The sequence below is a fragment of the Salmo salar genome, chromosome 20, assembly GCF_965601325.2.
Source record: "Salmo salar chromosome 20, fSalSal1, whole genome shotgun sequence".
Taxonomy (NCBI): domain Eukaryota; kingdom Metazoa; phylum Chordata; class Actinopteri; order Salmoniformes; family Salmonidae; genus Salmo; species Salmo salar.
In genome coordinates, this window is record NC_138310.1 from 91,806,589 (window position 1) to 91,832,953 (window position 26,365).

Below are 26,365 nucleotides of genomic sequence, written 5' to 3' on the forward strand. Positions count from 1 at the left end.
ATTGATAAACAAAGTTAATAAGTTATCCAAACGTAGCCATCTTCAGTGTGAATGTTACTCTCACGTGTTGTTTTTTTGTTAATATTCGCTGTTAGCGAGGTAATAGGTAGGTAGGCCATTTTAAAGCTAACTTTAGCTAGCTATTAAACGGCCTACTACAACACCTGTAGCTGGCTTTGACCATAGACGCTAACTGCTTTACCGCCTGCTATTGGAGATAGTATGTATCTGACCGGGGAGTTATGTTAAAAACCCCCGACGCAAGGCTAAACGTTGACACGCATCGCTTGCGGTACGGTTTTGGGAACACATGTTTAGGGTTAACACAGCCATGTTTACAACCCATGTTTACGGAAGATGGAGTGGACTACCTGTGTTATCTGCTCTCTGAACACCTGTGTTGTAAACGGAAGATGGAGTGGACTACCTGTGTTATCTGCTCTCTGAACACCTGTGTTGTAAACGGAAGATGGAGTGGACTACCTGTGTTATCTGCTCTCTGAACACCTGTGTTGTAAACCACCGGTTAAATCTAGGAGTGTAAAAGTTCACCAAACCCATAGTTCGGTACTATTGTGGTTTAGTTCCACGGTTCGATTTCGCTACATAGAGAAAATTAAATGGCATTCACAATGTTCTTTACATAGTCTTTTTATTATCACATTGTATTTATCACATGCGCCAAATACAACAAGTGTAGACCTTCCCGTGGAAATGCTTAGTTACAAGCCTTTAACCAACAATGCAGTAAAATAAATAGTTAAGAAAATATTTACTAAATATACTAAAGGGGGGTGGTGTGTGTGTGTGTGTGTGTGTGAGATTTTATATATGTACAGGTTCGTGGAGGTATTTTGTTCATGTATTTATTAGGGATCCACACTACTCTTCCTGGGGTCCAAACATATTAAAGCACTTAACATTACTTAAAAAAAACAAAATATGTAAAACAATACATATAATATTATTATTATTATTATTATACCATTACATATCTAGAATACAAAATGTTTAATACCACCATACAACAATATCACAATGAATGTGTATGCATGCGTCTCTTAACAGTCCCCGTTGTTCCATAAGTTGTATTTTTTTACCTGTTTAAAAAAAATCTGATTCTACTGCTGTCATCAGTTACCTGATGTGGAATAGAGTTCCATGTAGTCATGGCTCTATGTAGTACTGTGCGCCTCCCATAGTCTGTTCTGGACTTTGGGGACTGTGAAGAGACCTCTTGTGGCATGTCTTGTGGGGTATTCATGGGTGTCCGATCTGTGTGCAAGTATTTTAAACTGGCAGCTCGGTGCATTCAGCTTGTCAACACCTCTTACAAAAACAAGTGGTGATTAAGTCAATCTCTCTTCTACTTTGAGCCATGAGAGATTGATATGCATGTCATTAATGTTAGCTCACTGTGTACTTTTAAGGGCCAGCGTGCTGCCCTGTTCTATATTTGAGAGACTATGCATAGATAACAAACAGTGAGTAGCACCAGTGTGACACTGCGTAGTATAGAGGTCCTGGATGGCAGGAAGCATGGCCTCAGTGATGTACTGGGCCGTTCTCAATACCCTCTGTAGCGCCTTACGGTCAGATGCCGAGCAGTTGCCGTACCAGGCAGTGATGCAACCGCTCTCGATGGTGCAGCTGTAGAACGGTTTGAGTTTCTGGGGACCCATGCCAAATCTTTCAGTCTCCTGAGGGGGAAAATATGTTGTTGTGCCTTCTTCACATCTGTCGTGTGTGTGTGTGTGTGTGTGTGTGTGTGTGTACCAGTCAAAAGTTTGGACACTTACTCATTCAAGGGGTTTTCTTTATTTTTACAATTTTCTACATTGTAGAATAATAGTGAAGACATCAAAACTATCAAGTAACACACATATGGAATCATGTAGTAATCAAAGTGTTAAACGAATCAAAATATATTTTAGATTCTTTTTAACTAACCCAAGCTCGATGGCCAACTAACCCAAGCCTCCACCAAGTTCAGTTTTATGACTGCTGTGAAAGACATGATTACGTTCAGTCCAAGTTGAAGTGAACAACCACGGTCTGCATGTATTCAGGGTCTTACTGAATAGGAGTGCTGACCTAGGATCAGTTATCCTCTCTTATTTATTACAATCTATACGATATAACTGATCTTAGATCAGCACTCCTATTCCAGTATTTCTCCAGTCCAGGTGTCCTATATAAGAGTGGTCATTACAGCTGCTGAGAGTAAGCTACTGGTTGTTGGGACAGACTCAGGAAGGCAGTTGTGCTGTTTATAACCACCCGAAACTGAAAAACACAACTATCACAACTATTTGTGCTTGTTTCGGTACTGTGTTGAGGTTCAATGTAAGAAACATTGTCAAGCGAAACTCCTCTCTGATCTCAGTTTGTCCGGTTTTGTTCTTATGCACGATTATTGCCTGAGATATTGAAAGTCATTTGCATTTGGGGGCGGACATTTGGAGGAAATTAAAAAATTCACCAGTAATGTGACATCATAGTTCCCAAGTATTGTAGCTAAGGATGTTGTCTTTGTGACCTCATGACTGAGAAATGACTGAGAAAAGACCAATCTCTGTTTCCTCAGAGCACTTGACTTATGTCTACACCCTATTCCCTATGTAGTGCACTGCTTTTAACCAGGGCCAATAGGGTGCCTTTTAACCAGAGGGAATAGGGTGCCATTTTGGAGGCATCCTTGACCTTTGACTCGACTCATCTTCTCCATCTATAGGTGTTTGCCACTCCTCCGCCATGTTAAAAAAAAAAAACACTCTCTCTGTTGTCTCTCTCTATTGCGCTCATCTTTCTTTCTTGCGAAATGATGGAAGTCATTTCATATTTTGTATTTTTTTTTTTTTTTTTTTTTATGTTTTCTTTCTCACCCTGACTCTCACTGACACCAATTCTGTAGTAGTAGAAAGTGGTCCACTTATTTTTCATGGTGCTGTACTCCTGGCCATTTTGTCTTGCCATTGGGCCACTGCAGTTAGATCTTGAGAGGAGGAAATGACTGTGAGTAGTGTAATTGCCTATAACCCTGCCTGCCTGGGGTTAGCGCCGCGGCGCTGGCTGCATTATAGCACTGCGTGGGTGAAGGGTAGATGGGGGACTTAGATGGGAGCTGGGCTGGCAGGTCAGTGAGAGGACCCTTAAGTGTTTGTACTCTAGCAAAGGGGAGGCTAGTATTCACATGGCCACTTAACATAATTGTGTGTGACTCACTTAGAGAGAGAGGTGTGTATGAGCTGTCCTCCAGGCCTGCTGCAGCGGAAGTCACTTCTCTCAGGGCCCCCAGCTCTAATGAGCTGTCCTCCAGGCCTGAGTTCTCTCAGGGCCCCAGCTCTAATGAGCTGTCCTCCAGGCCTGCTGCAGCAGAAGTCAGTTCTCTCAGGGCCCCCAGCTCTAATGAGCTGTCCTCCAGGCCTCCAGCGGCAGAAGTCAGTTCTCTCAGGGCCCCCAGCTCTAATGAGCTGTCCTCCAGGCCTCCAGCAGCAGAAGTCAGTTCTCTCAGGGCCCCCAGCTCTAATGAGCTGTCCTCCAGGCCTGAGTTCTCTCAGGGCCCCAGCTCTAATGAGCTGTCCTCCAGGCCTGAGTTCTCTCAGGGCCCCAGCTCTAATGAGCTGTCCTCCAGGCCTGCTGCAGCAGAAGTCACTTCTCTCAGGGCCCCCAGCTCTAATGAGCTGTCCTCCAGGCCTGAGTTCTCTCAGGGCCCCAGCTCTAATGAGCTGTCCTCCAGGCCTGCTGCGGCAGAAGTCACTTCTCTCAGGGCCCCCAGCTCTAATGAGCTGTCCTCCAGGCCTGCTGCAGCAGAAGTCAGTTTTCTTAGTCCCCCAGCTCTGATGAGTTAGCCGAAGTCTACGCCCGTTCGTCGGTGATTGGTCACCTGTAGGGATTCTTCAATAAAATCTTTGTTGTCATTCAACCGGAGACAACTTGTTTTCGTGCACAATTTTTTTTTTAAATTGAAAAATACTGCACCAAATATCTTTTAGTTAGATGTAAAATTGGGCGACAGATCTCATCAAAATCGTCTTAGAGTTATCTTAGATTCATTAGGACTATTTCAAGGAAGTGTATTCTAGCTACCGTTGATCAAAATGGACAAACAGTGCTACTGCCACTCTTTTCTCATTTTTCGAACGAAGGTCTTTTTTTTATTTTTTTAAGGGTGTATGGGAGCACACTCGTTCGTTTCGCCTAGCCGAGTTTGGCTTGGCGCCAGTCGACCTGAAGCATGCTGACGGCTTAAGAATCATTATTTGTGTGTGTGTGGATGCCCACTGAGGGGGCAGAAAAGATTTTGTATCGTAAACTGAACCGTCATCAGCTTTTAATGTCCCCCTTTACTCACTGTTATTGACCTCCCTTATGCTAGTACCAACCCCCATATTATTTGAAGGACTGTTCTTTTCAATATAGAAACATTCATGACTACTATGTAGGCTGCTTGCTACGTTGTTGATAGCTTTTTAATAGTATTAATGTCTGCTGTAAATTCAATGAAGTACTATTATATAAAAACATTCATATAATTATCATAGGCTACTACTTTTGTTGATAGCTTTGCATTGCATTAGTTGATGTAGCTGTAATGCTATGATACCACTCTCAGCAAGTGAATTTTTAGGCTACTCTGTTGTAACCTAGATGGGGTTTCCTGTAGATTTCTCGGAACCTAGATGGGGTTTCCTGTAGATTTCTCGGAACCTAGATGGGGTTTCCTGTAGATTTCTCGGAACCTAGATGTGGTTTCCTGTAGATTTCTCGGAACCTAGATGTGGTTTCCTGTAGATTTTCCGGAACCTAGATGGGGTTTCCTGTAGATCTCCTAGAACCTAGATGTGGTTTCCTGTAGATGTCTCGGAACCTAGATGGGGTTTCCTGTAGATCTCCTAGAACCTAGATGTGGTTTCCTGTAGATTTCTCGGAACCTAGATGGGGTTTCCTGTAGATCTCCTAGAACCTAGATGTGGTTTCCTGTAGATTTCTCGGAACCTAGATGGGGTTTCCTGTAGATCTCTCGGAACCTAGATGGGGTTTCCTGTAGATCTCTCGGAACCTAGATGGGGTTTCCTGTAGATTTCTCGGAACCTAGATGGGGTTTCCTGTAGATTTCTCGGAACCTAGATGGGGTTTCCTGTAGATTTCTCGGAACCTAGATGGGGTTTCCTGTAGATCTCCTAGAACCTAGATGGGGTTTCCTGTAGATCTCTCGGAACCTAGATGTGGTTTCCTGTAGATGTCTCGGAACCTAGATGGGGTTTCCTGTAGATCTCTCGGAACCTAGATGGGGTTTCCTGTAGATCTCTCGGAACCTAGATGGGGTTTCCTGTAGATCTCTCGGAACCTAGATGGGGTTTCCTGTAGATTTCTCGGAACCTAGATGGGGTTTCCTGTAGATTTCTCGGAACCTAGATGTGGTTTCCTGTAGATTTCTCGGAACCTAGATGGGGTTTCCTGTAGATTTTCCGGAACCTAGATGGGGTTTCCTGTAGATCTCCTAGAACCTAGATGTGGTTTCCTGTAGATGTCTCGGAACCTAGATGTGGTTTCCTGTAGATTTCCCGGAACCTAGATGGGGTTTCCTGTAGATTTCTCGGAACCTAGATGGGGTTTCCTGTAGATCTCCTAGAACCTAGATGTGGTTTCCTGTAGATTTCTCGGAACCTAGATGGGGTTTCCTGTAGATCTCTCGGAACCTAGATGGGGTTTCCTGTAGATTTCTCGGAACCTAGATGGGGTTTCCTGTAGATTTCTCGGAACCTAGATGGGGTTTCCTGTAGATCTCTCGGAACCTAGATGTGGTTTCCTGTAGATTTTCCGGAACCTAGATGGGGTTTCCTGTAGATCTCCTAGAACCTAGATGTGGTTTCCTGTAGATGTCTCGGAACCTAGATGTGGTTTCCTGTAGATTTCCCGGAACCTAGATGGGGTTTCCTGTAGATTTCTCGGAACCTAGATGGGGTTTCCTGTAGATTTCTCGGAACCTAGATGTGGTTTCCTGTAGATTTTCCGGAACCTAGATGGGGTTTCCTGTAGATCTCCTAGAACCTAGATGTGGTTTCCTGTAGATGTCTCGGAACCTAGATGTGGTTTCCTGTAGATTTCTCGGAACCTAGATGGGGTTTCCTGTAGATCTCCTAGAACCTAGATGTGGTTTCCTGTAGATCTTCTCGGAACCTAGATGGGGTTTCCTGTAGATCTCCTAGAACCTAGATGTGGTTTCCTGTAGATTTCTCGGAACCTAGATGGGGTTTCCTGTAGATCTCCTAGAACCTAGATGTGGTTTCCTGTAGATTTCTCGGAACCTAGATGTGGTTTCCTGTAGATCTCTCGGAACCTAGATGTGGTTTCCTGTAGATCTCTCGGAACCTAGATGTGGTTTCCTGTAGATCTCCTCGGAACCTAGATGTGGTTTCCTGTAGATCTCTCGGAACCTAGATGTGGTTTCCTGTAGATCTCTCGGAACCTAGATGTGGTTTCCTGTAGATCTCTCGGAACCTAGATGGGGTTTCCTGTAGATCTCCTAGAACCTACATGTGGTTTCCTGTAGATTTCTCGGAACCTAGATGTGGTTTCCTGTAGATCTCTCGGAACCTAGATGGGGTTTCCTGTAGATCTCTCGGAACCTAGATGGGGTTTCCTGTAGATCTCTCGGAACCTAGATGGGGTTTCCTGTAGATTTCTCGGAACCTAGATGGGGTTTCCTGTAGATCTCTCGGAACCTAGATGGGGTTTCCTGTAGATTTCTCTGAACCTAGATGGGGTTTCCTGTAGATCTCTCGGAACCTAGATGGGGTTTCCTGTAGATCTCTCGGAACCTAGATGGGGTTTCCTGTAGATCTCTCGGAACCTAGATGGGGTTTCCTGTAGATCTCTCGGAACCTAGATGGGGTTTCCAAGTTGTCTCTTATCACACTGGAGTGATAGATGTGCAGATGATGATGTGCAAGTAGAGATACTGGGGTACAAAAGAGCTAGATGGTAAGTAACAATATGGGGGTGAGGTAGTTGGGTCGGCTATTTACAGATGGGCTGTGTACAGGTACAGTGATCGGTAAGCTGCTCTGACAGCTGATGCTTAAAGTTAGAGAGGGAGATATAAGACTCAGAATCAGTGATTTTTTTGCAATTCGTTACAGTCATTGGCAGCAGAGAACTGGAAAGAGAGGCGGCCAAAGGAAGTGTTGGCTTTGGGGATGACCAGTAAAATATACCTGCTGGAGTTCGTGCTATGGGTGGGTGTTGCTATGGTGACCAGTGAACTGAGATAATGCGGAGCTTTACCTAGCGGAGAGTTATAGATGACCTGGAGCCAGTGGGTTTGGGGCCGAATATGAAGCGAGGGCCAGCTAACAAGAGCATACAGGTCGCAGTGGTGGGTAGTATATGGGGCTTTGGTGACAAAACGGATGGCACTGTGATAGACTGCATCCAGTTTGCTGAGTAGAATGTTGGAGGTTATTTTGTAAATGACATCACCGAAGTCACTGATCGGTAGGATGGTCAGTTTTACGAGGGTATGTTTGGCAGCATGAGTGAAGGATGCTTTGTTGCGAAATGGGAAGCCGATTCTATATTTAATTTTGGACCAGAGATGCTTAATGTGGGTCTGGAAGGAGCGTTTACAGTCTAACCAGACACCTAGGTATTTGTAGATGTCCACATATTCTAAGTCAGAACCGTCCAGAGTAGTGATGCTGGACGGGCAGGTGCGGGCAGCGATCGGTTGAAGAGCATGCATTTAGTTTTACTTGCCTTTTAAGAGCAGTTGGAGGCCGTGGAAGGAGAGTTGTATGGCATTGAAGCTCGTCTGGAGGGTAACACAGTGTCCAAAGAAGGGCCAGAAGTATACAGAATGGTATCGTCTGCGTAGAGGTGGATCAGCTACTCACCAGCAGCAAGAGCGACATCATTGATGTATACAGACAGTCGGCCCGATAATTCAACCAGGTTAGAGGTGGAAAGCATAGCCAGCCGTAGAAAAATGCTTATTGAAATTATCGATTATCGTAGATTTATCGGTGGTGACAGTGTTTCCTAGCCTCAGTGCAGTGGGCAGCTGGGAGGAGGTGCTCTTATTATCCATGGACTTTACAGTGTCCCAGAACTTTTTGGAATTAGTGCTACAGGATGTACATTTCTGTTTGAAAAAGCTAGCCTTTGCTTTCCTAACTGCCTGTGTATATTGGTTCCTAACTTCCCTGAAAAGTTGCATATCGCGGGGGCTATTCAATGCTAATGCAGAACGCCACTGGATGTTTTTGTGCTGGTCAAGGGCAGTCAAGTTTGGGGTCAACCAAGGCCTATATCTGTTCTTAGTTCTACATTTTTTTGTATGGGCCATGCTTATTTAAGATGGTGAGGAAAGCACTTTTAATGAGCAACCAGGCATCCTCTACTGACGGGATGAACTCAATATCCTTCCTGCTACAACTAATAAAACTACTACTGCTACTGCTACTGCTACTGCTACTGCTACTGCTACAACTAATAAAACTACTACTACTACTGCTACTACTGCTACTGCTACTGCTACTGCTACTACTACTGCTACTGCTACTGCTACTACTACTGCTACTGCTACTGCTACAACTACTGCTACTGCTACAACTACTACTACTGCTACAACTAATAAAACTACTACTGCTACAACTACTACTACTGCTACAACTAATAAAACTACTACTACTACTGCTACAACTAATAAAACTACTACTACTACTACTACAACTAATAAAACTACTACTGCTACTGCTACTGCTACTGCTACAACTAATAAAACTACTACTACTACTGCTACTACTGCTACTGCTACTGCTACTGCTACTGCTACTACTACTGCTACTGCTACTGCTACTACTACTGCTACTGCTACTGCTACAACTACTGCTACTGCTACAACTACTACTACTGCTACAACTAATAAAACTACTACTGCTACAACTACTACTACTGCTACAACTAATAAAACTACTACTGCTACTACTACTACTACAACTAATAAAACTACTACTGCTACTACTACTACTACTGCTACAACTAATAAAACTACTACTGCTACTACTACTACTACTGCTACAACTAATAAAACTACTACTGCTACTACTACTACTACTGCTACAACTAATAAAACTACTACTGCTACTACTACTACTACTGCTACAACTAATAAAACTACTGCTACAACTACTGCTACAACTAATAAAACTACTACTGCTACAACTAATAAAACTACTACTGCTACTACTACTGCTACTACTACTGCTACTACTACTGCTACTGCTACTACTACTGCTACAACTAATAAAACTACTACTGCTACTACTACTGCTACTACTACTGCTACTACTACTGCTACAACTACTGCTACAACTAATAAAACTACTACTGCTACAACTAATAAAGCTACTGCTACTGCTACTGCTACTGCTACTGCTACAACTGCTGCTACAACTGCTGCTACAACTGCTGCTACAACTGCTGCTACAACTGCTGCTACAACTGCTAATAAAACTACAACTACTACTACTGCTACAACTACTGTTACAACTGCTGCTACAACTGCTGCTACAACTGCTGCTACAACTGCTGCTACAACTGCTGCTACAACTGCTGCTACAACTGCTGCTACAACTGCTGCTACAACTGCTAATAAAACTACAACTACTACTACTGCTACAACTACTAATAAAACTACTGCTACAACAACTACTGCTACAACAACTACTGCTACAACAACTACTGCTACAACAACTACTGCTACAACAACTACTGCTACAACAACTACTGCTACAACAACTACTGCTACAACTACTGCTACAACTAATAAAACTACTACTGCTACTACTACTACTACTACTGCTACAACTAATAAAACTACTACTGCTACTACTACTACTACTGCTACAACTAATAAAACTACTACTGCTACTACTACTACTACTGCTACAACTAATAAAACTACTACTGCTACTACTACTACTACTGCTACAACTAATAAAACTACTACTGCTACTACTACTACTACTGCTACAACTAATAAAACTGCTACTGCTACAACTAATAAAACTACTACTGCTACTACTACTGCTACTGCTACTACTACTGCTACTACTACTGCTACTGCTACTACTACTGCTACAACTAATAAAACTACTACTGCTACTACTACTGCTACTACTACTGCTACTGCTACAACTACTGCTACAACTAATAAAACTACTGCTACAACTAATAAAACTACTACTGCTACTACTGCTACTACTGCTACTGCTACTGCTACAACTGCTGCTACAACTGCTGCTACAACTGCTAATAAAACTACAACTACTACTACTACTGTTACAACTACTGTTACAACTGCTGTTACAACTGCTGCTACAACTGCTGCTACAACTGCTGCTACAACTGCTGCTACAACTGCTAATAAAACTACAACTACTACTACTGCTACAACTACTAATAAAACTACTGCTACAACAACTACTGCTACAACAACTACTGCTACAACAACTACTGCTACAACAACTACTGCTACAACAACTACTGCTACAACAACTACTGCTACAACTACTGCTACAACTACTGCTACAACTACTGCTACAACTACTGCTACAACTACTGCTACAACTACTGCTACAACTACTGCTACAACTACGAAAACTACTGCTACTACAACTACTGCTACTACAACTACTGCTACTACAACTACTGCTACAACAACTACTGCTACTACAACTACTGCTACAACAACTACTGCTACAACAACTACTGCTACAACAACTACTGCTACAACAACTACTGCTACAACAACTACTGCTACAACAACTACTGCTACAACAACTACTGCTACAACAACTACTGCTACTACAACTACTGCTACTGCTACAACTACTGCTACAACTACTGCTACAACAACTACTACTACTGCTACAACTACTGCTACAACTACTGCTACAACTACTGCTACAACTACTGCTACAACTACTGCTACAACTACTGCTACAACTACTGCTACAACTACTAATAAAACTACAACTACTACTACTACTACTGCTACAACTACTACTAAAACTACTACGACTACTACTACTACAACTACTGCTACAACTACTACTAAAACTACTGCTACTACTACTACTACTAAAACTACTGCTACTACTAAAACTACTGCTACTACTACTACTACTAAAACTGCTACTACTGCCAAATACTGCTACCACCGACTGCTGCCCACAATTAATACCACCGACTGCTAATACCAACTAATACATCTAAGTACCTACAATACATATTTACAAATGAGTAGTGTCAGAGCTTCTGTCTGTGCCTCCATCTTGACAGATGAGAATTCATTTATGTACTAGCCTCGAGATGCTGTTTTTCATTTGAGCGCACCAGAGCAGTTCTTCCACTGTCTGGAGAAATGGTCAGGCGTATTAAGGTTGCATTGGCTACCTCTCACACAAGTGGAGGACTTGTGTGAGAGGGCACTGTTCTACCTGAATTCTACCCAAAACCAACAAGGAAGTAGGTTACGTGTTGCACGGGTTGTATGAAACCAATAGGTGTGTCAAGCAAAGCTCACAACAGTAATGGACACGTTGTTTGGCAAGATAATTGTAATATTAGCCGATGTGAAAAAGTTTTACACCTCAAAAGGTATTTCACTATGCAGGGAAATGGGTGTAATTTGTAATGTATTCTCTTTGTGTATGTACAGTGCATTTGGAAAGTATTCAGACCCCTTCATTTCCCCCCCCCCAACATTTTGTTACGTTACAGCCTTATTCTAAAATGGATTAAAAAAAGATATATATCCTCATTAATCTGCAGACAATACTTCCTGATGACAAAGCGAAAACAGGTTTTTAGAAATGTTTGCAAATTTATTAAGCATAAAAAAAACAGAAACCTTACATCAGTATTCAGACCCTTTGCTGAGACTCGAAATTGAGCTCAGGTGCATCCTGTTTACATTGATCATCCTTGAGATGTTTCTACAACTTGATTGGAGTCCACCTGTGGTAAATTCAATAGATTGGACATGATTTGGAAAGGCACACACCTGTCTATATAAGGTCCCACAGTTGACCGTGCATGTCGCAGCAAAAACCAGGCCATGAGGTCAAAGGAGTTGTCTGTAGAGCTCCTAGACAGGATTGTGTCGAGGCACAGATCTGGGGAAAGGTACCAAAACATTTCTGCAGCATTGAAGGTCCCCAAGAACACAGTGGCCTCCATCATTCTTAAATGGAAGAAGTTTGGAACCACCAAGACTCTTCCTAGAGCTGGCCGCCCGGCCAAACTGAGCAATCTGGGGTGAAGGGCCTTGGTCAGGGAGGTGACCAAGAACCTGATGGTCACTCTGACAGAGCTCCAGATTTCTTCTGTGGAGATGGGACAACCTTGAGGAAGGACAACCATCTCTGCAGCACTCTACCAATCAGGCCTTTATGGTAGTCTTCCCTGTGGCTCAGTTGGTAGAGCATGGTGTTTGCAACGCCAGCATGGTGAGTGCAACGCCAGGGTTGTGGGTTCGATTCAGATTCTGCATTACTCTCCAGTACAAAAACAAATGCATGAAATGTATGCATTCACTACTGTAAGTCGCTCTGGATAAGAGCGTCTGCTAAATGACTAAAATGTAAATGTAAATGTAAAAATGTAGAGTGGCCAGATGGAAGCCACTCCTTAGTAAAAGGCACATGACAGCCCGCTTGGAGTTTGCCAAAAGGCACCTAAAGAACTCTGAGAAACAAGATTATCTGGTCTGATGAAACCACGATCGAATTCTTTGGCCTGAATGCCAAGCGTCACGTCTGGAGGAAACCTGGCACCACCACTACGGTGAAGCATGGTTGTGGTACCATCAGTCTGTGGGGCTGTTTTTCAGCGGCATGGACTGGGAGAATAGTCAGGATCGAGGGAAAGATGAACGGAGCAAAGTACAGAGAGATCCTTGAAGAAAGCCTGCTCCAGAGATCTCAGGACCTCAGACTGGGGCGGAGGTTCACCTTCCAATAGGACAGCGACCCTCAGCACACAGCCAAGACAATGCAGGAGTAGTTTCGGGAAATGTCTCTGAATGTCCTTGAGTGGCCCAGCCAGAGTCTGGACTTGAACCAGATCGAACATCTCTGGAGATGTCTCTGCATCTGTTGCCTGTTTGAGAGTTTAATAGCCTACTGATTCCGTGAGCACAAAGCCTCACGCAACCACATTTACAAATTCGACAGGTTTTAAATCTTCGCTATGCCGTAATAAATGCTTTACACTATTTTTCTTTAGACCTGCCTCATTGGTATTATTTAGAATTTATTCAGTGTTTACACTTCCATATTGTCCGAATTTTTAAATATTTTTTAATAACCCTCCCTTTTCCTTGATCTCCTTGTTGTTCCTTGATCATCATCATTGTTGTAATAATAATAATAATAATACTACTACTAATAATAATGAATGTCATTTATCATTAGTACAATATTCTTAGTATAGCAGCCTTGTATAACCACCATGGAGCTGTAGGCCGAAGAGCGCATCCGGTTTAGTCTTAATACTGTAACTTATTTCAACACTTTATATTGGCTACTTTATCCATAATTTATTTGTTATGTTATAGACAGAAGCGTGCTACATGACAGACCAATCCAAACTCCTCTCTCGGACATGTCCAGCCCATTCATTATCTCAGCCAATCATGGCTAGCGGGAAGGTTCCTGACTTTTTCTGGTGCTAAACCAACTAGGCTCGTAATTTAACATGTTTTCGTATTTACAGATGGTGTACAAATGTGTTATTCAAGGCACATGGAAGTTCACATGTTCCAGAAGGGATTTCTGCCATAAAACACATTATAATTAAATGTTTTACATTCAAATGCCTCTAGTAGTGATGTGGGACATGCGCTTAGTTTCCTGAAATGTCACATGACACACCCTGTGTGTTTTTTTTTTTTTAAATAAAAAAAATGAACTATATGTGTTGACCTTGTCTGATGCTTTAAGCTTACTGTTTTAATGAAATAAGACACAAATGACTCGAGGGAGCCAGAGATCTAGAGGAAGAGAGAAACATGAACCTGACCCAACCATTCTCCTCTTGCTGGCTTTCTCAGATTCTGCCATTTACTCCCCTGAAGTTGCTGGTAATCGGCTGCACGAGGAGTAGCACACCTTTTCCTCATGTGGCATGCCAATTTATCTTACCATTTCTACCGATCTGCATGACAGTTATGGTTTTCATATGCACATTTTCTTATAACAGTTTTGTCTTTATATCTCAAAACCTTTCATGTACTTAATCAAAATTCTATTGAAATGAAAATGATAAAAATCTAAAATAATTTCTATTGCCAAGCTATGTAAAAATATCCAACATATAAAAACTGCAGCCTGCAGGTAGAAAATATCCAGATTAAAAATAATTAAAAAAAAAATAATCCCAATAAATTGCATTGGCTAAGCATGGCCTGTCTGCAACGAACTTGAGACATTGTATCAACTATTAACTTGGGTCAGACCTGAAGCTTGCAAACTTGCAACATTTGTATAAAATATTCTGGACCCTCAGAGTTTTTACTGTGCTAGTGAGCTCGGGACAGACACAGCTTTAGGCTATTTGCGCAAGAGATAAGAAGCAGTGTTTGACTTGGGCGGTAGTTGCTCACTGGACGGCGCCTACTGCTTGAGCTCTTGTTCCTTTTACAGAATATTTGCTCAAAAGTGTTGTAGAGCTCCTGCGTCTAAATATAAACAGTACAAGCACCCAAAATGAGTATTTACAGATGGCATATAAGTCTAGCACTGATAAGTAATCAGGTAGGCCTATTTTTTTTTTTATGACTTTCCAGTGGATCAGAGCATGACGTATTTTTTTTCCCTTTAATGCTCACCCTGGCCGTCCTAGAATCTAAGCTTGATACCCTCAATCTCACACAAATTATCAATGAACCTACCAGGTACAACCCCTAAATCCGTAAACACAGGCACCCTCATAGATATCATCCTAACCAACCTGCCCTCCAAATACACCTCTGCTGTCTTCAACCAGGATCTCAGCGATCACTGCCTCATTGCCTGCGTCCGTAATAGGTCTACGGTCAAACGACCACCCCTCATCACTGTCAAACACTCCCTAAAACACTTCAGCGAGCACGCCTTTCTAATCGACCTGGCCCGGGTATCCTGGAAGGATATTGACCTCATTCCGTCAGTAGAGAATGCCTAGTTATTCTTTAAAAGTGCTTTCCTCACAATCTTAAATAAGCATACCCAAGTCAAAAAATGTAGAACCAGGAACGGATAGAGCCCGTGGTTCACTCCAGACCCGACTGCCCTTGACCAGCACAAAAACATCCTGTTGCGTTCTGCATTAGCATCGAATAGCCCCCTGCGATATGCACATTTTCAGGGAAGTTCGGAACCAATATACACAGGCAGTTAGGAAAGCAAAGGCTTGCTTTTTCAAAAATAAATCTTCATCCTGCAACACAAACTCCAAAAAGTTCTGGGACACTGTAAATTCGATGGAGAATAAGAGCACCTCCTCCCAGCTGCCCACTGCACTGAGGCTAGGAAACACTGTCACCACTGATACATCCACTATAATTGTGAATTTCAATTAAAAGTTTTCTACGGCGGGCCATGCTTTCCACCTGGCTTCCCCTACCCTGGTCAACAGCCTTTCACCCCCCCACAGCAACTCGCCCAAGCCTCCCCCATTTCTCCTTCACCTAAATCTAGATAGCTAATGTTCTGAAAGAGCGGCAAAATCTGGACCCCTACAAATCAGCAGGGCTAGACAATCTGGACCCACTCTTTGTAAAATTATCTGCGGAAATTGTTGCAACCCCTATTACTAGCCTGTTAATCCTCTCTTTCGTGTCGTCTGAGATTCCAAAAGATTGGAAATCTTCCGCGGTCATCCCCCTCTTCAAAGGAGGGGACACTCTTGACCCAAACTGCTACAGACCTTTATCTATCCTACCCTGCCTTTCTAAAGTCTTCGAAAGCCAAGTTAATAAACAGATCACCGTCCATTTTGAATCCCACCGTACCTTCTCCACTATGCAATCTGGTTTCCGAGCTGGTCATGGGTCCACCTCAGCCACGCTCAAGGTCCTAAACGATATCATAACTGCCATCGATAAGAGACAATACTGTGCAGCCGTATTCATCGACCTGGCCAAGGCTTTCGACTCTGTCAATCACTGCATTCTTATCAGCAGACTCAATAGCCTTGGTTTCTCAAATGATTGCCTCACCTGGTTCACCTACTACTTCTCAGATTGAGTTCAGTGTGTCAAATCGGAGGGCCTGTTGTCCGGACCTCTGGCAGTCTCTATGGGGGTGCCACAGGGTTCAATTCTCGGGCCGTCTCTTTTCTCTGTATACATCAATGATGTCGCTCTTGCTGCTGGTGAGTCTCTGATCCACCTCTACGCAGACGACACCATTCTGTATACTTCTGGCCCTTCTTTGGACACTCTGTTAACTAACCTCCAGACGAGCTTCAATGCCATACAACTCTCCTTCCGTGGCCTCCAACTGCTCCTAAATACAAGTAAAACTAAATGCATGCTCTTCAACCGATCGCTGCCTGCACCTGCCCGCCAGTCCAGCATCACTACTCTGGACGGTTCTGACCTAGAATATGTGGATAACTACAAATACCTAGGTGTCTGGTTAGACTGTAAACTCTCCTTCCTCACTCACATTAAGCATCTCCAATCCAAAATTAAATCTAGAATCGGCTTCCTATTTCGCAACAAAGCCTCCTTCACTCATGCTGCCAAACATACCCTCGTAAAACTGACTATCCTACCGATCAGTGACTTCGGCGATGTCATTTACAAAATAACCTCCAACATTCTACTCAGCAAACTGGATGCAGTCTATCACAGTGCCATCCGTTTTGTCACCAAAGCCCCATACATTACACACCACTGGGACCTGTATGCTCTCATTGGCTGGCCCTCCTTTATGTAACTATTGTAATTATCAATGGATGTAAAAACAGACTTAGTTTGTTTGGGATAAAGGAACAATGAGCTCCACAGGTCATTAGTGGTGGTGCGTTAAGCCAATCAGAAATACTGTCAGATCTCACAATGTTCACATTATATATGCCTACATTTGCGCGCAGGCCAGGTAGTCTATAGACCTGCTATTATGTGTAATCAGGGCCAGGTAGTCTATAGACCTGCTATTAGGTGTAATCAGGGCCAGGTAGTCTATAGACCTGCTATTAGGTGTAATCAGGGCCAGGTAGTCTATAGACCTGCTATTATGTGTAATCAGGGCCAGGTAGTCTATAGACCTGCTATTATGTGTAATCAGGGCCAGGTAGTCTATAGACCTGCTATTATGTGTAATCAGGGCCAGGTAGTCTATAGACCTGCTATTATGTGTAATCAGGCCAGGTAGTCTATAGACCTGCTATTAGGTGTAATCAGGGCCAGGTAGTCTATAGACCTGCTATTATGTGTAATCAGGGCCAGGTAGTCTATAGGTCTGTGTAATCAGACCAGGTAGTCTATAGACCTGCTATTATGTGTAATCAGGGCCAGGTAGTCTATAGGTCTGCTATTATGTGTAATCAGGGCCAGGTAGTCTATAGGTCTGTGTAATCAGGCCAGGTAGTCTATAGACCTGCTATTATGTGTAATCAGGGCCAGGTAGTCTATAGGTCTGTGTAATCAGGCCAGGTAGTCTATAGACCTGCTATTATGTGTAATCAGGGCCAGGTAGTCTATAGGTCTGTGTAATCAGACCAGGTAGTCTATAGACCTGCGTCTATGTGTAATCAGGGCCAGGTAGTCTATAGACCTGCTATTATGTGTAATCAGGCCAGGTAGTCTATAGACCTGCTATTATGTGTAATCAGGCCAGGTAGTCTATAGGTCTGCTATTATGTGTAATCAGGGCCAGGTAGTCTATAGACCTGCTATTATGTGTAATCAGGCCAGGTAGCCTATAGACCTGCGTCTATGTTTAGTCAGGTGCGTGTGCTTACTAAACAGTGACAGGAGCGCTCCAAGCACTAGATAATGACTAAATTGAATAGACAAATTACCTTGTTTTTCACTAGTGTAGCATAGGTTGTGCGCTCTGCAGTGTGTCCACTCTGCAAATGAGGACGTAAGACAGGAATAATAATAATATTGAATGCATTAAAAGTAACAAACACTGTAGATGAGAAGGCTAAATGTACTACTGGTGATACATGTAATTGGGGGAATTAATAGACACTAACAATAAAAACACAAACGATTCACACAATGAAGTTATGAAACAATGAATGTGCACAAATTGGCAGGAGAGAGAGAACATTCTGGAGATAGAAGTGCAACTGGGTGCTGCATGGTCAATCTGACTTCTGCTTTGGCCATTCAGCATTTACGGTGATAATATGGCCTCTGCAGAATTCAGGGCATTCATACTTTTTGCGCTTATCGCAGAGCAGCGCAGGCAGAGCTGTTGTGAAGTAATTTAGGAAGTGAGTTTGTGTTTTATACAGGACGTACCACCCCAGCCTATCGTCAACCAATCCTGTCAATGCAGAGCTATACAGAGCCCACCGCATTGTTACACCGTTTAGGAGGCGCCTCGCTCGATTTGGCCTCCGCATGACCCCCGGAAGTTCCGCGGAAGTTCCGCGATTGTGTCACATCCTTCATTTGGAGCTTCCGACCACGTTTTTAGAATCAAGCGTAAATTTGGTATTAGTCTAGGCCTCCGCAATGGATTTGTTCCCCCGAGGTGTGTGTGTGTGTGTGTGTGTGTGTGTGTGTGTGCGCTACTGCTCGACTAAAATCTTGGGTCGACCAACAGCTTATCAACCAAACAATCGACTAATTGGGGTCTTCCGCAGGAAGCGTGTGGCTCAGTTGGTAGAGCATGGTGTTTGCAACGCCAGGGTTGTGGGTTCGATTCCCACGGGAGACCAGTACGGGGGGGGAAAAAAAATAAAAAAATAATAATGTATGAAATGTATGCATTCACTACTGTAAGTCGCTCTGGATAAGAGCGTCTGCTAAATGACGTAAATGTAAATAAATAAAGTCTACTACTGTAGGCCTTGGCCCCGTAGGGTCCTATTTTAGGGAATCGGGTGCCATTTTGTTGCACAGCTGGATCATCTTTCAGAATGTATATCCATGGGATTGTGTTGATTGCTGTTAAATTCTTTTATTTTGCGTTCGGGGGAAGTAGAATGTGCTGCGACTCAAAAGCCTTTTTTTATTTGTTAAAAGCGCCAACTGTGTGGAAGGATACGCATAGGAGGTAGTGTTCTGGTAGTGTTCTGGGCTTACGTCTTTGTGAATGTATTCCCGTTTCCATGCCATCCGTCCATGCCATCGTTGTGATTTTACTGTCCGTTGTGTTCCAGGAGCTTGGAGTGCCTGGTCGGTGTTGTGAATGAGGGAGTCATGGCAGACCACACCCCCCCACTGGAGTCCGGCCAGATACTCAGCCCCGACCTCCCGCTCCTCGCCTCGCCTCCCCCTACCATGGTCAACGGAGAGGGACCCCAGCAGGTACTATTCTATAATGTTTAGGTCCTGAATACTGGACCCCAGCTGGTACTGTCACATTCTGTAATGTGTAGGCCCTGAATACTGGACCCCAGCTGGTACTGCCACATTCTGTAATGTGTAGGTCCTGACTACTGGACCCCAGCTGGTACTGTCACATTCTATTCTATAATGTGTAGGTCCTGAATACTGGACCCCAGCTGGTACTGCCACATTCTATAATGTTTAGGTCCTGAATACTGGACCCCAGCTGGTACTGCCACATTCTATTCTATAATGTGTAGGTCCTGAATACTGGACCCCAGCTGGTACTGTCACATTCTATAATGTGTAGGTCCTGAATACTGGACCCCAGCTGGTATTGCCACATTCTATAATGTTTAGGCCCTGAATACTGGACCCCAGCTGGTATTGCCACATTCTATAATGTTTAGGCCCTGAATACTGGACCCCAGCTGGTACTGCCACATTCTATTCTATAATGTTTAGGCCCTGAATACTGGACCCCAGCTGGTACTGCCACATTCTATAATGTTTAGGTCCTGAATACTGGACCCCAGCTGGTACTGCCACATTCTATTCTATAATGTGTAGGTCCTGAATACTGGACCCCAGCTGGTACTGTCACATTCTATAATGTTTAGGTCCTGAATACTGGACCCCAGCTGGTACTGCCACATTCTATTCTATAATGTGTAGGTCCTGAATACTGGACCCCAGCTGGTACTGTCACATTCTATAATGTGTAGGTCCTGAATACTGGACCCCAGCTGGTATTGCCACATTCTATAATGTTTAGGCCCTGAATACTGGACCCCAGCTGGTACTGCCACATTCTATTCTATAATGTTTAGGCCCTGAATACTGGACCCCAGCTGGTACTGCCACATTCTATAATGTTTAGGTCCTGAATACTGGACCCCAGCTGGTACTGTCACATTCTATTCTATAATGTGTAGGTCCTGAATACTGGACCCCAGCTGGTACTGTCACATTCTATAATGTTTAGGTCCTGAATACTGGACCCCAGCTGGTACTGCCACATTCTATAATGTTTAGGTCCTGAATACTGGACCCCAGCTGGTACTGCCACATTCTATTCTATAATGTGTAGGTCCTGAATACTGGACCCCAGCTGGTACTGTCACATTCTATAATGTGTAGGTCCTGAATACTGGACCCCAGCTGGTACTGCCACATTCTATAATGTTTAGGTCCTGAATACTGGACCCCAGCTGGTACTGTCACATTCTATTCTATAATGTGTAGGTCCTGAATACTGGACCCCAGCTGGTACTGTCACATTATATTCTATAATGTTTAGGCCCTGAATACTGGACCCCAGCCGGTACTGCCACATTCTATTCTATAATGTGTAGGTCCTGAATACTGGACCCCAGCTGGTACTGTCTCATTCTATTCTGTAATGTTTAGGTCCTGAATACTGGACCCCAGCTGGTACTGCCTCATTCTATTCTGTAATGTTTAGGCCCTGAATACTGGACCCCAGCTGGTACTGTCACATTCTGTAATGTGTAGGTCCTGAATACTGGACCCCAGCTGGTACTGTCACATTCTGTAATGTGTAGGCCCTGAATACTGGACCCCAGCTGGTATTGTGACAGAATAGAGATGTACTATCTATAGTTGTGTTTTAACTGGAATTAGGATGTGTCCCTCTGAACTCTCGAGGTTGTAAAACGTGTACCTATGTTTACTGTCTGGGTTTGTTTAGGGAACTAATCCTACTTGGCCGTGTTAAGCCTGTTCTGACACTTGTGCTGAAGGTATAATACCACTGTAATGTCTTCCTAGAAGCTTTCAGAAACCTTGATCTCTCTGCAACATTAGTAATAGTGATTGTTAGTACTAGTCGTAGTGGCCGTTAGTACTAGTTGTGGTGGCCGTTAGTACTAGTGGTAGTGGCCGTTAGTACTAGTGGTGGTGGCAAGTTAGTACTAGTGGTGGTGGCAAGTTAGTACTAGTGGTGGTGGCCGTTAGTACTAGTGGTGGTGGCAAGTTAGTACTAGTGGTGGTGGCAAGTTAGTACTAGTGGTGGTGGCAAGTTAGTACTAGTGGTGGTGGCCGTTAGTACTAGTGGTGGTGGCAAGTTAGTACTAGTGGTGGTGGCCGTTAGCACTAGTGGTGGTGGCAAGTTAGCACTAGTGGTGGTGGCAAGTTAGCACTAGTGGTGGTGGCAAGTTAGTACTAGTGGTGGTGGCAAGTTAGTACTAGTGGTGGTGGCAAGTTAGTAATAGTCGTTAGTACTGGTACTAGTGACCGTTAGTACTAGGGTGGTGGCCGTTAGTACTAGTGGTGGTGGCCGTTAGTAAGTGATCTTTAGTTCTTGTAATAATGATAGTTAGAATTACTAATGATTATTAATAGTACTAAATAGTAATAATGATTGAATAAAAGTATTAGTAGCAATTTTATTTGTTCAATTTTATTTTACCTTTAAGTGAGTACTAGTAGTTATAATCGTTAGTACTACTCACTAGTAATACGAGTTAGTACTAGCGCTGACGATTACTAGTGAGTATTACTATCAATCAAATGTACATTTATTTATTAAGCCCTTTTTACATCAGCTAATGTCACAAAGTGCTATACAGAAACCCAGCCTAAAACCCCAAACAGCGCAGATGTAGAAGCACGGTGGCTCGGAAAAACTCCCTAGAAAGGCCAGAACCTAGGAAGAAACCTAGAGAGGAACCAGGCTATGAGGGGTGGCCAGTCCTCTTCTGGCTGTGCTGGGTGGAGATTATAACAGAACATGGTCAAGATGTTTAAACATTCAAAGATGACCAGCAGGGTCAGATGATAATAATAATCAGTGGTTGTAGAGGGTGCAACAGGACAGCACCTCAGGAGTAAATGTTAGTTGGCTTTTCATAGCCGATCATTCAGAGTTAGAGACAGCAGCTGCGGTAGATAGAGTCCAAAACAGCAGGTCCAGGACAAGGTAGCACGTCCGGTGAACAGGTCAGGGTTCCATAGCCGCAGGCAGAACAGTTGAAACTGGAGCAGCAGCACGACCAGGTGGGCTGGGGACAGCAAGGAGTCATCAGGCCAGGTAGTCCTGAGGCATGGTCCTGTGGGGGAGGGACTGGTCCAACTCAAGGTGCCATTTAAACTTAGTACATAAACTCAGCAAAAAAATAAACATCCTCTCACTGTCAACTGCGTTTTTTATTTTCAGCAAACTTAACATGTGTAAATATTTGTATGAACATAAGATTCAACAACTGAGACACAAACTGAACAAGTTCTACAGACATGTGACTAGCATAAATTGAATAATGTCTTCCTGAACAAAGGGGGGGGTCAAAATCAATAGTAACAGTCACTATCTGGTGTGGCCACCAGCTGTATTAAGTACTGCAGTGCATCTCCTCATGGACTGCACCAGATTTGCCAGTTCTTGCTGTGAAATGTTACCCCACTCTTCCACCAAGGCATCTGCAAGTTCCCGGACATTTCTGGGGGGGGAATGGCCCTAGCCCTCACCCTCCGATTCAACAGGTCCCAGACGTGCTCAATGGGATTGAGATCCGGGCTCTTCGCTGGCCATGGCAGAACGCTGACATTCCTGTCTTGCAGGAAATCACACACAGAACGAGCAGTATGGCTGGTGGCATTGTCATGCTGGAGGGTCATGGCAGGATGAGCCCGCAGGAAGGGTACCACATGAGGGAGGAGGATGTCTTCGCTGTAACGCACAGCGTTGAGATTGCCTGCAATGACGACAAGCTCAGTCCGATGATGCTGTGACAACCTGCCCCAGACCATGACGAACCCTCCACCTCCAAATCGATCCCGCTCCAGAGTACAGGCCTCGGTGTAACACTCATTCCTTCAAAAGATAAACGCAAATCCGACAATCACCCCTGGTGAGACAAAACCACGACTGATCAGTGAAGAGCACTTTTTGCCAGTCCTGTCTGGTCCAGTGACGGTGGGTTTGTGCCCATAGGCGGCGTTGTTGCCAGTGATGTCTGGTGAGGACCTGCCTTACAACAGGCCTACAAGCCCTCAGTCCAGCCTCTCTCAGCCTGTTGCGGACAGTCTGAGCACTGATGGAGGGATTGTGCGTTCCCAATGTAACTCTGGCAGTTGTTGTTGCCATCTTTTACCTGTCCCGCAGGTGTGATGTTTGGATGTACCGATCTGATGCAGGTGTTGTTACACATGGTCTGCCACTGTGAGGACGATCAGCTGTCCGTTCTGTCTCCCTGTAGCGCTGTCTTAGGTGTCTCACAGTACGGACATTGCAATTTATTGCCCTGGCGGCATCTGCAGTCCTCATGCCTCCTTGCAGCATGCCTAAGGCACGTTCACGCAGATGAGCAGGGACCCTGGGCATCTTTCTTTTGGTGTTGTTCAGAGTCAGTAGAAAGGCCTCTTTAGTGTCCAAAGTTTTCATAACTGTGACCTTAACCTCTCTGGGAAATGTGGGATGGTAACAGCCAGTGAAATAGCAGGGCGGCAAATTCAAAACAACAAAAATCTCATTAATTCAAATTTCTCAAACATACAACTATTATATCCCATTTTAAAGATACACTTTTCTCGTTAATCCAACCACATTGTCCGATTTCAAAAAGGCTTTACGGCGAAAGCATAACATTAGATTATGTTAGGACAGCGCCGAGACAAGAAAAACCACACAGCCATTTTCCAAGCAAGGAGAGGCGTCACAAAAACCAGAAATACAGCTAAAATTAATCACTAACCTTTGATGATCTTCATCAGATGGCACTCATAGGACTTCATGTTACACAATACATGTATGTTTTGCTCACTAAAGTTCAAATTTATATCCAAAAACCCCATTTTACATTGGCGTGTAATGTTCAGAAATGTTTTGCCTCCCAAAACCTCCAGTGAATGAGCACATCAATTTACAGAAACACTCATCATAAACGTTGATAAAATATTAAACTGTTATTCAAAGAATTATAGATACACTTCTCCTTAACTTCTATGGGCTAGGGTGGGACGTTTGCGTCCCACCCTAGTCAACAGCCAGTGGAATCGCGTGGCGCGAAATACAAATACCTCAAATGCTATAACTTCAATTTCTCAAACATATGACTATTTTACACCATTTTAAAGACAAGACTCTCGTTAATCTAACCACATTGTCCGATTTCAAAAAGGCTTTACAGCGAAAGCAAAACATTAGATTATGTCAGGAGAGTACCCTGCCAAAAATAATCACAGCCATTTTCAAAGCAAGCATATGTGTCACAAAAACCAAAACCACAGCTAAATGCAGCACTAACTTTTGATGATCTTCATCAGATGACACTCCTAGGACATTATGTTATACAATACATGCATGTTTTGTTCAATCAAGTTCATATTTATATCAAAAACCAGCTTTTTACATTAGCATGTGATGTTCAGAACTAGCATACCCACCAAAAACTTCCGGTGAATTTACTAAATTACTCATGATAAACGTTGACAAAATACATAATTATTTTAAGAATTATAGATACCGAACTCCTTTATGCAAACGCTATGTCAGATTTTAAAATAGCTTTTCGGCGAAAGCACATTTTGCAATATTCTGAGTACATAGCTCGGCCATCACGGCTAGCTATTTTGACACCCACCAAGTTTGGGGCTCACTAAACTCAGAATTACTATTAGAAAAATTTGATTACCTTTGCTGTTCTTCGTCAGAATGCACTCCCAGGACTTCTACTTCAACAACAAATGTTGTTTTGGTTCCAGATAATCCATAGTTATATCCAAATACCTCCGTTTTGTTCGTGCGTTCAGGTCACTATCCGAAGGGTAACGCGCGAGCGCATTTCGTGACAAAAAATGTCAAAATATTCCATTACCGTACTTAGAAGCATGTCAAACGCTGTTTAAAATACATTTTTATGCTACTTTCCTCGTAAAATAGCGATAATATTCCAACCGGGCAACGTTGTATTCATTCAGAGAGAGAAAGAAAAACATGGAGAAGTCTCGTGAACGCGCATCTCAGTCTCACTGTCCCCAGGCTGACCACTCACAAACTCCGCTGCTGTACTTTGCCCAGAGACAGCAGACACCCCATTCCACTTTCTGGCGGCTTTAGAGAGCCAATGGAAGCCTTAGAAAGTGTCACGTTATAGCACAGATGCTGTATTTTTGATAGAGATGCAACAGAAGGACAACAAATTGTCAGACCGGGCACTTCCTGTATGGAATCTTTTCAGGTTTTGGCCTGCCATATGAATTCTGTTATACTCAGACACACCATTCAAACAGTTTTAGAAACTTTAGTGTTTTCTATCCAAATCTACTAATTATATGCATATTCTAGTTTCTGGGCAGGAGTAGTAACCAGATTAAATTGGGTACGATTTTTATCCGTCCGTGAAAATACTGCCCCCTATACCACAACAGGTTAACCTCTCTAGGGTAGGGGGCAGTATTTTCACGGCCGGATGAAAAACGTACCCAAATTAAACGGCCTACTACTCGGGCCCAGGAACTGAAATATGCATATTATTAGTAGATTTGGATAGAAAACACTGACGTTTCTAAAACTCTTTGAATGTCAAATGCTGTTTAAAATCAATTTTTATGCAATATTTTTTATTTATTATTTATTTATTTATTTTTTTCCCCCCGTAAAATAGCGATAATATTCCAACCGGGCAACGTTGTATTCATTCAAAGGCTGAAAGAAAAAATATTGGGAAGTCTCGTGAACGCGCATCTCAGTCTCACTGTCCCCAGGCTGACCACTTAGAAACTCTGCTGTTGTACTTTGCCCAGAGACAGCAGACACCCCATTCCACTTTCTTGTGGCTT

At 43.4% G+C, this 26,365-nt stretch overlaps 1 protein-coding gene across 1 annotated transcript in view; it reads left to right on the plus strand.

Moving 5' to 3' along the window:
• The window catches only part of fndc3a (fibronectin type III domain containing 3A), a 199,304-nt gene that overhangs the window by 487 nt on the left and 172,452 nt on the right, over positions 1–26,365 (plus strand). The window contains exon 2 of the mRNA XM_082966821.1: positions 19,399–19,546. Coding sequence (XP_082822947.1) covers positions 19,439–19,546 — 108 coding nt within the window. The 5' untranslated portion in view covers positions 19,399–19,438. The remainder of the gene's footprint in view (positions 1–19,398; positions 19,547–26,365) is intronic.